Raw genomic sequence first — 14,038 nt, forward strand, 5'->3', positions numbered from 1 at the left:
GCACCCGTCATTCCCGCGCTGAATGGGCGGTTCGCCGCCTTGATTGAGCACGCGCTAGCCCAATGGCGGCGCCGCCCGCTGGGGCCCTTCCTCCAGAAATGGGGAGGGGCCGCCGTGGGGTGCGCGGGAGGGCAGGCGGAGGCCGGTCGAGGCGATGGGAGGGATCAACTACGCGCGACGGAGTAGGGTGGCGCTGGCGGAGGATGTGGAGTCCTCCTGGGAGGAGCTGCCGACGCCGACGCCCCCGACGCCGACTCTGCCGCCGACCCTGCCCGCCGGCCCCGGCTGGAGCAGCAGCGCCGACGCCGCCGCCACCGCGGGGACTTCGTGGGGGCAAGCCATGCTGGGCGCAGGGGTGGGCGCAGGGGCCAAGCCGGCCAAGCCCTCCTTCGTCTCCTACATCAGCCCTGAGGTGAGGCGGTTGGGCGGCAGCGGCTCGCGCTCCCTGGGCTTCCTCCCGTGAGCCACGGACAGCGCTGGCGCCTCTTCCGGGAGTTTCTGGCCCTCTGGGGAAAACTTCCGGTTTTGTCCGCTGCTTTGAGGGGGGCGGGGGTGCCGTCGTCCCAGCCCCACCCGCCTCCCCATCCCTGGTCCAGGAAATAATGGCTTGGGTCCCTCTTCCTTATTCAAGGGAGCAGAAGGAATCTGTTTACCCCCTCACGCAGTCGATGTAAACGGGCAAAAAGTAGTGGGGGAGGCGGGGAAAATCACTCCCCCCGACGTAGGACTCCGCGAGCGGGGAGGAAGGGAGGTCAAGACTGAAATGAGTGTTTTTCTCTAGGGGCAAGAAGGAGCTTGGCAACGGGTGTTCTCTCGTTTTACGAGCCCTCTTATCAAATGGGGGGACAGATTTAAGTTTTCAAAGGCGTGCGCTGGGGGCTTCTGGCGCTGCCCAAATAAAGGTCAAGGGTGCAGCTTTCCGTCTTTCTCTTTTGCTGGTAAGAAAGACAGAAGGGGCGGGGGGAGAGGTGGGAGGCTTTGCATGTGTGAAACGGTATCCTTCCCTTCCTTGGTGCACTTCTGTGAATGAGGAGGGTAATTACACTCTGGAAGCACCTGCTTTCTCAGGAAGGTGTGTTTTTTATACATTTTAATCTGTGTGTTATAAGATGGGCTTGCTGTCAAGCCCATGTTTTAATTCTAAAAGTTAATGGAGGGGATGCAGCAGAGCAAGTTCGCAGGGAAGGAATAAGGTTTAAACTCTGCTTTGGTTTCAGTTCTTCTGGAATAAAATCTTGGAAAACTGTGTCCAGAACTACTTAAAACAGTACTTGAAGTTGGGTGAAGGTCTTTATTCCCATGCGCAAGACTTCCATAGGGCCTTCCAAAAAGATCTTCTTGTAATGCTCCCATTGTGCATCTGTCAGATTGAACATGCTTGTGCTGTAGTTAATACTATGTAGTTAGACCAAAAAATGAAACTGCTTGCAGTGCTGCAAAGTAATTGTGCCGTATTTAAAAACCTGTATTCGTGTTTCAGTTGTGCTAAGGCCTGTGACTGCATTCTTCAAAGCACACTTCAGTAAGTTCACCCAGATTTGCTTAAATAAGTAAGCAAAGCTTACAGCCATACTACCCTAATCATTTTTGTTTATTGATAGGGAATGGTTATCTGGTGGCAATCCTGGTTTACTTTAGATAAAATAGCATGGAGAGAGTCCTAAGTACCACTGCAGTTGGCAAGCCTGTACGAGATAACTTACTCCCCTTGGAGAGTCTTTTTTTCCCCAGCTACTTAAATTTATATGAAGAGCATGCTCGAGTGACTGAGAAAAGAGGACTATCCTGTATGTCCAAAAGTATTTTTATTTTAAAACTAAGTAATTTGCATCAAGAGAGCTTATATTAATAACACATTTTGAAAAACAAAGGTATTATAACTCAAATAAAATGCTTGTTGCTCTGGCAAATGGGAGGTTGGGGGTTGTAAAAAAATTGTTGATTGGTAGTGGGCATGTTGACATAATGTGCTGTGGCTAATCTGCAGCTCAAGGGAAGCAGGGTCACTTTGTTTGGAAGGATCCTAGCTACTCTTGCAGTGGCTGGCCAACTCAGTGCTTCCTGCTTTTTGCTTGTTGTTTTGCTGGGAGTTGGAGTTTGGATCCTCCAGAGATAGGTGAAAAGAAACTTACCCTTCCTTCAGCTCCACTGTGTCCCTGTTCCACTTTCTATGCATTGGCTTGTAAATCTTTTCACAAGCACTTGCTGGGGGAGGGGGGTAATCAAAAAGATCAAGATGGAAGGCATGATTGAAGCACCACCCCTTTTTGCATGTATTCAGTGTATGTGACATATGTTTAAAAAAGGCGGGCCATCACTAACGTGATTCCACCTACCTTTTTGACATTCACTCATTCCCTCATGGATTCCTTTGAGTAGCCACCTATTCTGTATTGTGGAGCTGGTTTGGACAAAATAAGGAGCTCAGGTAACAAAAGCTAACTTGTTTTTAACTTTGGGTAAAAACTGTGGACAAAGTGTTGTAGTTTAACTGGCTTGATCCAGCATCCAGGTCTAGATGACGTATCATATCCATTTATTATGTAGATTAGCAGATCGGATGAACATTACAGCTGAGAAGTGTATTGTTTATCAGAAATGGTAGTTAGTTTTGAGACCACGATATTGCATTCAAGTGCATTTGGTAAAATAGCAGCCATTTATTTAAAAATAAAATATTAGTGGAAATTAATCTTGCTTTCTCCTTTTGATCATGTTTGCCATTCATAAATGATATGTCTTTCTAATCTTTTATTCTCATTCATGGTTGTACTAAAAAAATGAAGAGTGTTGGACACTTAGTGTATTTAAAGTATATCTCCAAACAAATATGTCTAATGAATAGCATGGCCAAAAATGAAGAGGTGGTAATTTGGTTAGTTTTGGTCTGTCAACTTTTGCCACACAGCCAGATTGTCAGCATATGGCCAGAATATGAATAAAGGCCCATATACTGCATGTGTGCTTGGATGATCTAGTAATTGGATATAGGATGTAAATAATTAACATTGGTTGTGTTCACATGACACTCCCATAATTAAATATGCCATAGGTTACCCAACTCAGTTTTTTATGTTTGCATGACTCACTGAACTGTAAGCTAACCATACAGGCTGGATTCTGGCAACATGAAGTTGGCTACTTTGTGTTGACTTTTTATCCTCTGGTTGGAAATGAAGTAATTGCAGGATCACTAGCAAATTATTTTTTTGTTGAAACAATTAGGAGCACAGATAAAATTACTTAGACTGAATTTTGGCCATGGGCTTCTAGTTAGCTTAAGTTGCTGGCTGTGGTAGAAAAGTAGCTGGAATACAGTGGGAAACCCAGTGAAGATACTTATCTGCCAAGAAGCTCATAAGGAAGAATTAGGATATTAGATCATTTGGAGTAAAGGAAGAAGCCTTTGAAAGTAGACATCCGGAATTTAATGGCGCCCAAAATAGGTTTCTTCCTTTATAGCTTTTTATTTTATACCTTATTATTTAAAAAATAATTTTATTAAAGGTTACAGTTACAAAGATAAAAAACTAATACAAACTAATAAAAGAGTGAAAAGAAAAAAAGTGCAGAGAACAACCAAAAAAGAAATATAGTAAAGAAAAAAGAAAAAGATGTATAAAGAAATAACTTCTCCTTCATTACGAAAAGTACGAACAATTTCAGTAACTTACCACGTCCTCTGATACTACAACAAAAGATCTTCCCATATCTCATCTCTTATCTATAAACAAATTCTTAAAGCCTTGTCATTCAGTCCTAATCAGCAAAAGTCCATTAAAAGTTACCAGAAATAAGCACACATACCTTAATCAAATAAAACAATTTTATATTTCTTTCCTTTACTTTTAACACAGTAACTTACACTTTCTTTGAAAATACAACAAAAGATCTCTTCTTCTCATATCGATAAGCAAATCTTTAAAGCCTTGTCATTTGGTCCTGGTCAGCAAAACTCCATTAAGAGTTACCAAAAACAACATATATATTTTCTAACCTTGATCAAATAAACCAACTTTATATTCCTTCCTTTTGCCTTTAACAATTTTCATCTTTGACCCCTTTAAATAGTGTCCCAGAACTTGATTTCTTTTCATTTTCTCTTTGTCTTTTCTCAAAAAATCTTTCAAAACTTTAACAAGTCTCTTTTGTAAATCCAAAATAAGAAAATTATCCAAGTCACTCTTCTGGATTGTTATTTGTATATCCCTTTTAATTATTAAGACATCAGCTGGCTTCGTTTGTATATCCAGTGAAATGTCATTGTCCATATCATTCTTGTAACCTGTCACTTTTAAATCAGTTGAATCAGTCTCAGTCTCGTCCAGTAAAACTTGTTCATTCAAATCAGTCTCAGTCTCGTCCAGTAAAACTTGTTCCTCTTCTATAACCTCTTTTAAATCCAGTTTTATGATAGCAGACAGTCTTAAGAGTAACTTCTGAGTGCATTTTCCCCAAATATCCTTGAATTCGTCCAAAGTTAAAGTATTTAACTTCATGTGAGATGGGTGCTGATGAATTTTGAAATATAAATAAATAAAATTTTGCTCCATTCTGTATTAGTGGGTCTCTTTTCCTTTAATTATAATCTGTAGTTCTTTCTGGTTCCCTCTAGGGTCCAGCCTTCAAAGTCCCATCTTATGTTTTTTTGTAATCAACAGCATTTTCCCACAGGAAGGTTTTATACTTAATTTCAAAATCTTATTTCAAATCATCTGGACCCTTAGTCTGTTTATAACTTTCCAAAATCAACGTTCTAATCACCCTTTTGCTGTTTATTCCAAAGTAAGAATTTTTTAAGTCCTTAAACTTGCATAAAACTTCTTTCGCCAAGACTTGAAGGAAACTCACCCAGGGTAATGAAACTTGTCTTTCTGAGGGTTTTTAATATCCCCAAAAAAGTTAACAAGCAATTTCTGGAAGGGGTTAAGAAAGGAAGTATGTGAGCCCAGTGTCCTTTTGAAAAGCGCTGAACTGAAACTTGGGCAAAGATCCCTCGGCTCCCAGAGCTCTAAACTCACTGAAGACTGCTATATTACAGTCTCCTTGCAAGGAGCTGCTGTATGGAGTGCTTGTGGGCTATCCCGAGTCTTCTCCTTGCCTGGAGAGGAATTCTGAGAAGCCGGTCCATTCACCAGTTCTTCATTCCACTGTGGTCATTGGGTCCATCTTCATTTCATTATTGCTTCCCTGGAAGTCCCTTTATAGCTTTTTGATTCATGTTTGAAGAGAAAATTGCAGCTGTGTTTCGAATGTCCTGATTACTTGAGTTGGTGGTGGTCTAACTAGGAGGATTTTTGATCAATAACTTAGTAGTGATAACTGAGTCTGTGCATATATAAGGAAGTTCCTCTTCTGGGCAGTTGAGAGTGTTAAACTGATTCTGGAGAACTTAAATCCTAAATATAACTAATAGAACAAGTTACTCTTGTTTTTCCTGTATGTCTGATATGTATTATATGTGAAGATGGATACTGTTAATTAAAATGTTATTGATATCCTCTGTGTTTCCTGAGCACATGCATAAATGATTTCTAAATTCTTCAGGAAGTGTATTGTTGAACTTAGGTCATGAGAAATTACTGCTAAATATACATACCATGCCTTTACTTGATGTATGCAGAGAGCAAAAGCTTTGCTTGTTAAAGAATACTTAATAAAGAGATGTAAGATACTTGAACTTGCCCTTCAGGCCAGCTCCATACCAGTTATACTTGTTTTTTAGTTTCATTATTTATGTCCTTTGTAGTGAAGGACATAAAATAAGTTGAACATTCTGGATTTCATGTTCAGAGTATTATAATATGATATTCAAATTGTCTAAATTCTCAGCATCAAGATTTAGTTTGTGGGTTTTTTAATGGTAATCCATTATGGAAGGAAGAATATTTGGTAAAATAAATTTAGGTGGAGTTCTCTGATACATAACGTCTTCATTTGTGACAAAGCTAATGTACAAATTTCAATTAAGGAGGCAATCACCCTGGAGATAGTGCAGAATAAATTCAGATTAAACTACTGTTCGTTAATGGGAGCAAGACTATGCTTGGGAAGAACATTGAGGTATGAAAGTTAAGATAGCTCTTGTATTGAACATTACAGTATTTTGTTTGTTCCAGTAGACATAAACAATGAAATTGTGAAACTTCAATGGAATAATGTCTGTGCCTTTTCTCAGTTGTTTTAACAGCAATTTTATGAGAAGGTCAGAATGAGAGAAGGCCTAGCTTAAGGTCACCTACCAAATGTCACAGCTAAACAGACAAGTAAACCCCATCACAGTCAGCATAGTTAAACGTGTGGAGACTTAGGGAAACTTTAAAAAAATAACTTGCGTTGCTGTACTCAGTAATTCTCAGCTGAGCTCACATTCAAATTACGTTTAAACTTATGTTCCTTTGTCTGTTTGGTAGAATTCTTGGGGGCTGGTGTTGAAGTCAATTTAGCCTGCCCCATAAAGGTTAAACAACTGGGGATGGATTATAGCTTTGTAGGCTTATATTCCCAAAACACAATTCCTTGTGTACTTCCTTTAACTGATATAAAATGAATGACAACACCAGATTTGCAGGATTTCAGGACAACTTTATATAATTGCTAAGCCTAAAATGAAATTATGAGTAGCATTTCCATAGTTCGCCATTTTTTATAGGAAATGTTTGGTTAGCTTTGCATTCCATATGCACTTTTCTTCATTCTTCAAGTGACTCTGTAGTCACTTGAGCGAATTGTGGGATACAGCAAAAAAGGTTATTCTGTGATTGCAGAAAAACAATTTCACTCTAGATTGATAGTCTTGGCTGAATGGTATTTGTTCACTCTTTACTTATGAACTAGCTCTGTAGTAATATAATGGAATACTGTTTATTCTGATTACAAGTATTATTTTGTCTTTTTTGTCTTTGTTTTTTGTATCTTTCCCCCATTTGTTTTGGATACTAAAGCAGTAAAAATAAGCTTTGGGGAGTTGTATTTTTCTCTTGGAAAAAGTACTGAGAAGGTTAATGTTTTCTCACAATACATAGCTTACTGGTATGCAAAATTCATTGTTAACTGTGTTTATATTTGGCTGACTTCCTGTTGGTTTCCATCCTGTCAAAACATTTTTTTAGTGTAAAGCACAATAATACTTAAAACAAGTTAACTGTTTTCTCTAAGGTAAAAAGGAACATATGATAATCAGTACTGAGACTGCCATGTATTGATCTTAAACATCTATTCAAGGCATAAATCAAATTCCTGATATTGCATCATTAGTGTAAGTACAAATGACAATGAATATCATCTTGTTCTCTAAGTGGGAGAAATGATTCTGTGAGTGATGTTACTTTCCTCATTTAGATCATATCTTAGATTGATAAAACTTCTAATTAACCTGAAATATGGAGTAAAGCTGCATTGATTTTTTTTTATTTGGTTATGCTGTGCAGACTTCAGGTTGCTGATTATAAGTTTAAATACTTCACTGCAGACAAAATATATGACATTTAGAAAAAGTATGATTGGAAAGGAAGAAAGGGAAGATTCAGCATATGCTTCTTGACCTTATTTTTTAAAATGTGGAGTCTGAAACACAAATAGAGTACCAGTAAATGTTATGTTCTATGCCTTTTATTAAAATACAGAGTCATGACATAGGAATGTAGCTCTGTTGAAGCTATTGATTAATACTGTAATGAAATAGAGTTCTGGTTATTTGAACTTCCTTGTTGCTGTTCTGAACTTTAAACATACATCAATAAATATTTCAGTGCCATGCAATTTGCTGTATTGTTTCAACCTACCAGCTCTGAGTCATTCTAGCAATAGCTCTGTGCATCCTCTTTTTCTTGGAAACTTTTATTATTAACACAGGAATTAAACGATAAATAATGCTTTTTAAAAATTTAGAGGTTCTGTATATCACAAACCAGAGGCTATTTGACAGTAGTCTTATCCCAACTTGCTACTTGCTGTATGCAATATAATTGGGCTTGGGATGTTTGGTTACTCCAGTGATTATCAGTGGGCCCAATTCAAGGTGGTGGTCTTAATCTCTAAAATTGTACCCTTGTACTTGCAAGTCTGTCTCTCCCAATCAGGACTTACTTTTTCTATGCGTTCATCCTGTAAAGGGGTGCTTCAACACCCCCTCCTGTGTAAAAGGAGTAGGACCCAGAAGCACCTACTTGCTAGTAGCCGCCAGTTCATGAACTGTCTTGCCCCCTGAAAGACAAGGAGTCCCAACTTCCTTGCATTTTGCAGGTGCGTTAAGACCATCCTGTTTGAACTGACTTTTGGTGTGAGTAATGGACCTGGGATGCACTTACAATGTATAAGTGAGTTTCCTTTTTTCTTCATTAACCACCTTGAGTCATTTGAAGAATGCTGGGTAGACTATGTAGAGATTTATATACAGTAGGAATGATGGAAGTATCGCTGTAAACATGAGGTTCTCGACTATAGGTTCTGATCGCTGTGGGGTTGCGAGCCAGCTTAAGGGAGCTTGCACCAGCTTGTCCAGATAGAGCAAGAGCCTTGTCAGACTGTGCTCCTGCTTTGTGGACTGTATTGCTGGGATCTCGTAAATCCATCGTTCCCTCACATATGCCTGCTTGCAATTCCTTCCAGACAGTACTGATTCTACTATCTTTGCCAGTACCTCTGCCAAGAAGGCAGGGTAAAAAAGGTTGGTGTTTTCCTTTCCTTTTCCTGGTGGCTACCCTGAAGGGGGAGATGGTGGAAGGATGGTACCTGGCTGGATTCAAGCTCCAGCTACACCCTTAGTTGCCAGAGGCGTGCTACTATGAGTGCTGACATGTCCCCACTTGTCCACCTTGCTGCAAGGGAAGCCATCATCTGGGTCAGAGCACTGCTGCTTTGCTGTTGAGATCATGCCTACAAGAGACCAAAAGGAAGAGAACAAGAGCTGGAGTAGGGAGGGATGCATGGCGGCAACAATATCTGCTAATTTGCTGTTGCCTTGTGCTGTGCAGGACTGATGTTAGCAGCATCAGTAAATTTTTAGGTAAGTTGATAATGGAAAAAAGGAAAAGTTGGCAGAAAGAAAGGAAAACATCTGAAAAACAGATTCCAGAACTAGCAAGCTAGCTATTAGAATTATTCAGAACATTCTGCTTGGGGAGTGGCAGGTTTGAAAGTGTAAATATTTGTAAGGGATGCCTATTCTACAACACACTCAGGCTCATGAGCAGGAATTCAAAGATATCTGATTTATTAAAGAATAGTATGCAGGATCACAAAGAAAGCTGAGAATGATAAAAGCGCGCCAAATGCAAACTAAAAACCCTCGGTGCAAATGAGATCCCTCCCCCCGTATAATCTTCCCAGGCTCACAATCCCAGGTGCTCCTAACGGCTTCTGATGGTCTGTGGGAAAAGTCCTTGAACAGAGCACATAACCCAAACACATTCCATTGTAATGAACATAGATACAGAGTTTGGTACAAGGTTTCACAGCAGCTCCCTCCCAAACAGAAATGTGCATCAGCGCCATGGCATGTGAAACGTTATGATGTACAGTGCACATTGAAACAGTGAACGTGACATACTGCCCCCCCCAAAAGAAAGAAAACACTAAGCAGCAGGCTTTAAAGGGTATGCCAAGTGGAAACGGCGAATTAAATCAGGAGCATTAACCTGGCGAGCAGACACCCATTCAGGATGAGGGAAGTGTTTCCATCGGACCAGATACTGGAGGGTGCCGCGAAGCTTGCGAGAATCAATGACCTCCTTGACCTCAAAGTGCTGTTGGCCATCAATCATGATCGGAGCAGGAGGAGGAGGTTGGGGATGCCAGCGGGAAGAGTGGTGGACAGGCTTGAGCAAGCTGCAATGGAAAACAGGGTGCAAGCGTTTCAAATTGTGAGGCAGGCCCAACTTAACAGTAACTGGATTGATAAGACCAACAATAGGGAAAGGACCAATGAATTTGGGAGCAAGTTTTTTAGAGGGTTGTGGTGACTTGATGAATTTGGTAGATAGATACACCAGATCCCCAATCTTGAAGTCGTGTTGCAAAGAATGATGCTTCTCAGCTTGAAACTTGTAAGCAGCCTGGGCATCAGCCAAAGCCTGTTGAATCACCGGCCAGGAATCAGCAAGCTTAACAGCCCAGTCAGAGGCAGAACACGTTTGGGAAGGGGGTTGTGGCAGTTCAGGGATGGGAACAAAGTCGTGGCCAGAAACCACATGAAAAGGGGTTTGCCCAGTACTCTGATGGACAGCATTGTTGTAAGCCACTTCAGCAAAAGGCAGGAAGTCCACCCAATTGTCCTGATGGTAGTTAATGTATGCTCTAAGAAATTGTTCAATGGTGGAGTTCAAAATCTCAGTAGATCCATCAGTCTCAGGATGGGAGGAGGTGGACAGCGCGTGTTTAGTGCCAAGCAATTTTTAAAATGATTTCCAACACTGGGAAGTAAACTGTGTCCTGCGGTCACTGACCAAACAGGGGCTACCATGGAGATGGTAGATGTGGATGAGAAATAGGCACACCAATTGCGGGGCTGACGGGATAGATGCACATGGAATGAAATGGGCTTGTTTAGAAAAAAAAATATTTTACAACCCAAATGTCAGTTTTTTTCTGACTGGTAGGAAGATCCACAATAAAATCCATAGAAATCTCGTCCCAGAGATGGGACGGGCTGGCCACAGGCTGCAGAAGCCCCTGCGGTTTCCCCCCTTTTCGCTTTGACATTGCACAAACAGGACAGGAAGCCACATAGTTTTTTACATCGCGTCTCAAGGTAGGCCACCAGAATTGACGACTAACCAAATGCAATGTTTTAACAAAACCAAAATGCCCAGCAAGTTTATCATCATGGGAACGCTGTAAAATGTCAGGTCGCAAAGTTTCGGGTACATAGAGGCGGTGTTGCACCCATGCCAGACCATTTTCAAAAGAAACAGTGTCTTTATTAGCTAGCAACCAAGTGTCAGATTTAAGCGCCTGGAGAAAGTCTTTCTGTAATTGGAAAGGAACTTGCACTTTCCGCTTCCCGGGCTGGGGGCGGGGATGCCTGCGCACAGGTCTGGCGCCGGGTGACAGCAACTAAGCCCAGTGGTGGTTCAGTGAGAACAGTCCCAACCACATCTGCCACGTGGTCAAGGTCCTGAGGTAAACGTGACAAAGCATCGGCCAGAAAGCTTTTCTTTCTCGGAATAAATTTTAACTGGAAGTTAAATCGACTGAAAAATTGAGCCCAGCGAATTTGTTTAGGACTGAGACGCCGGGGGGTGCAGAGGGCTTCCAAATTCCTGTGATCAGTCCAAACCTCGAAAGGGCATTTAGCGCCTTCCAGGAGGTGACACCAGGCTTCCAAAGCGGCTTTTACAGCAAAAGCCTCCTTTTCCCAAACACGCCACCGGCGTTCGGTTTCAGAAAATTTTCTGGACAAATAAGCGCAGGGTTTTAAATGATTTTCAGAATCTCTCTGTAACAATATAGCCCCAACTGAGGAGTCAGAAGCATCAACTTGGACCACAAAGGGGTGTTCAGGATCGGGGTGCTGTAGAATAGGCTCAGCAGTGAAGAGGGTTTTTAACTTCTCGAATGTTGCCTGGCATTCAGGCGTCCAATTCAGCACTGCTCCAGGGTTTTTTACTTTGCGTGTCTCCCCCAAGCCCTTGGTATGGAGCAAATCAGTGAGGGGCAAAGCAATCTCAGCGAACCCCTGGATGAATTGGCAATAGTAATTACTGAACCTGAGGAAACTTCGCAATTGCCTCCGGGTGCAGGGACGTTCCCAACTTAAAATCGCCTGAATTTTTCCAGGGTCCATTTCAATGCCCTTGTCAGACACCCTATAGCCTAGATAGTCAAGTTGGGTCTTGTGAAACTCACATTTGGAAAGCTTGGCATAAAGTCTGGCATCTCTAAGCTTGCTGAACACCTGTTTGAGGAGGCGTTCGTGTTCCTCCTCAGTTTCAGTGTAAATGAGAACATCACCTAAATAAGCCAGGACCCCTTTAAACAAATGATCATGTAATACTTCATTAATCAATTGCATGAAGACTCCGGGTGCCCCTGCCAACCCAAAAGGGAGGACTTTGTACTGAAATGAACCCAGTGGACAATTAAAAGCGGTTTTCCACTCATCTCCAGCTTGTATGCGGATGCAGAAATAGGCTTCACGAAGATTGAGCTTGGAGAAAATCTTGCCCTTAGACAAGTGAGCTAACATGTCCTTCATGAGCGGAAGAGGGTACTTGTTAGCTCGCTTGTCTAAGGGCAAGATTAAGGGTCTAAGGGTTGTACAAAGCAACCAGAGAGGTCTTCACAAAGGATGTTGGTGGAAGTGAAGTGCCCTTTTTGAAGTGCTGAGAAAGCCACATCCTTCAGGTAACTTTGTGTCCCCAGGTGGTTGGCATGCCCAACTGTTTCACTTTGCTTTCAGCCCAGCTTAGTATATTCAATATAGAGACAACCTGGAAAACTCAGTGTTTGACTGAGTGCTTCAAGGAGGAGGATTTGCTGATTTTTATATGCTTTGCACAACAGCTGTAAATATTTGAAATCCTTGCAAGGATATCCTGTAAGCTTTATCGGTAAGGAAGGGACAGGTCACCAGATACGGATTGGTAAGAATGCCAAGGGGAGGAGGGGCATCAGTTGGATTTAGAATCCAGCAGGTTCCTTTCTTCCCTTTTCAAGTGAGAAGGAGGCCAAGATGGAACCTTGGAAAGATTTTGTTCAAATCTCCTGTATCTCCCTGGAGAGGGGAGAAAAAGAGTGTGTGCTTTTTGGGGGGGGGTATGTTCGTGGAGAATATCAGCCCCCATCTTAGTATGGGACTGCAAAATATCTTTTTTTACTTAGTTACTCCAAAGAAAACGATATGCATCTAAAGCCCACCCAGTGTCTGCTTCCACCTCTGGTAAAGGGGGAAAGCCTTCACGTATCCTGAAACTGGCATAAGAACCCTGAAAAAGGGAAATTGAGGTTTGGTTTTGTTTTGTTTTACTTTACCAGTAGAATTGTCCCATTGATCAATATAATTAAATTTTAGCAATTCAAACTAATGTTTGCTGAGTTTTTTTAAATGAAATAATTAGTTTTATTCCTGGAGTAGGGGATCACACAAATCCATTTATCATTTAGAGGTCATAGCATTACGGAGTTCGAAGACCTGTGCTGTGACTGTTGCTGATTGCGTTGCTGAGTTTCAATAGAACTTAGTGCTGCTTGAATCTGAGGGGGAAAGTACCTTTTCATGAATGAAGTATGTTTAAATCTTGCATCTATGGTATTTTTCTAAATGTTACTGTTGGATGACCTATAATACTTGGTGACTGAAATCAAGAACGTAAAAATGGGTCTGTAAAATTACATTTGTCAGACAGAAGCAAGTTAAACTGAAGCAGTAGTTGAGGGGATCATCTAGCTCATCTTATTAGGAGTTAGCATAATTCACAATGAAACTACAACACTAAAAAATTATCACAACAAAACTGATACATATCAGGAAGTTTCAGTATTAAAAGTACACGTTATTTCTGTATGTGCAGTGTCAGACTGAAAAACTAAAGGACTTACAAATTTGTAGTTTTAGATCTTGAAGGGCAAGCAATGGCATGCTGGGAACTTGGGGGGCATGCTTAGGTCCTGGGTCTTGAAAGGACTTGGGGAAGTTGGTATACTGAACAAGGTTTTATTCTTTCCAACCCAATAATGTTTAGAAATTATGGGAAGGGGCTGAAGATTCTGTCTGATCATCAGTAGGGTAAGTCTCTGAAAATGGAATGGGATCAATTTGGTGTATATGTGGGGGAGAAGCTGGCAAAAGAGAGATCAGGTTTGAAAATGGACTGGATCTGGCTGGGAGTTGCAGAGAAAAACATTAAGAAAAAAAATCCCCTAATGCATTTCTATGGGAGAGGTGGGGGACAACAACCTGGAATGCTGCTGATGGCTCTGTTTGTGAGCCGTCCTCCTTCCTGGTCATGTGAACCAAAGTGGAACTGCTAGCAATGAATTAAAATTCCAGAAGCCATGCTTTGCAGGCTTTCCCCGCATAGTTTGGATGGAGTCAAAC

At 41.4% G+C, this 14,038-nt stretch overlaps 1 protein-coding gene across 1 annotated transcript in view; it reads left to right on the forward strand.

Moving 5' to 3' along the window:
• Positions 1 to 267: 267 nt before the first annotated feature.
• MTMR12 (myotubularin related protein 12) overlaps positions 268 to 14,038 on the forward strand; it is a 54,117-nt gene continuing 40,346 nt past the window's right edge. Inside the window, exon 1 of the mRNA XM_063295774.1 lies at positions 268 to 412. Coding sequence (XP_063151844.1) covers positions 341 to 412 — 72 coding nt within the window. The 5' untranslated portion in view covers positions 268 to 340. The remainder of the gene's footprint in view (positions 413 to 14,038) is intronic.

Source organism: Candoia aspera, chromosome 2 (genome assembly GCF_035149785.1).
Source record: "Candoia aspera isolate rCanAsp1 chromosome 2, rCanAsp1.hap2, whole genome shotgun sequence".
In the NCBI taxonomy this organism is placed as follows: Eukaryota; Metazoa; Chordata; class Lepidosauria; order Squamata; family Boidae; genus Candoia; species Candoia aspera.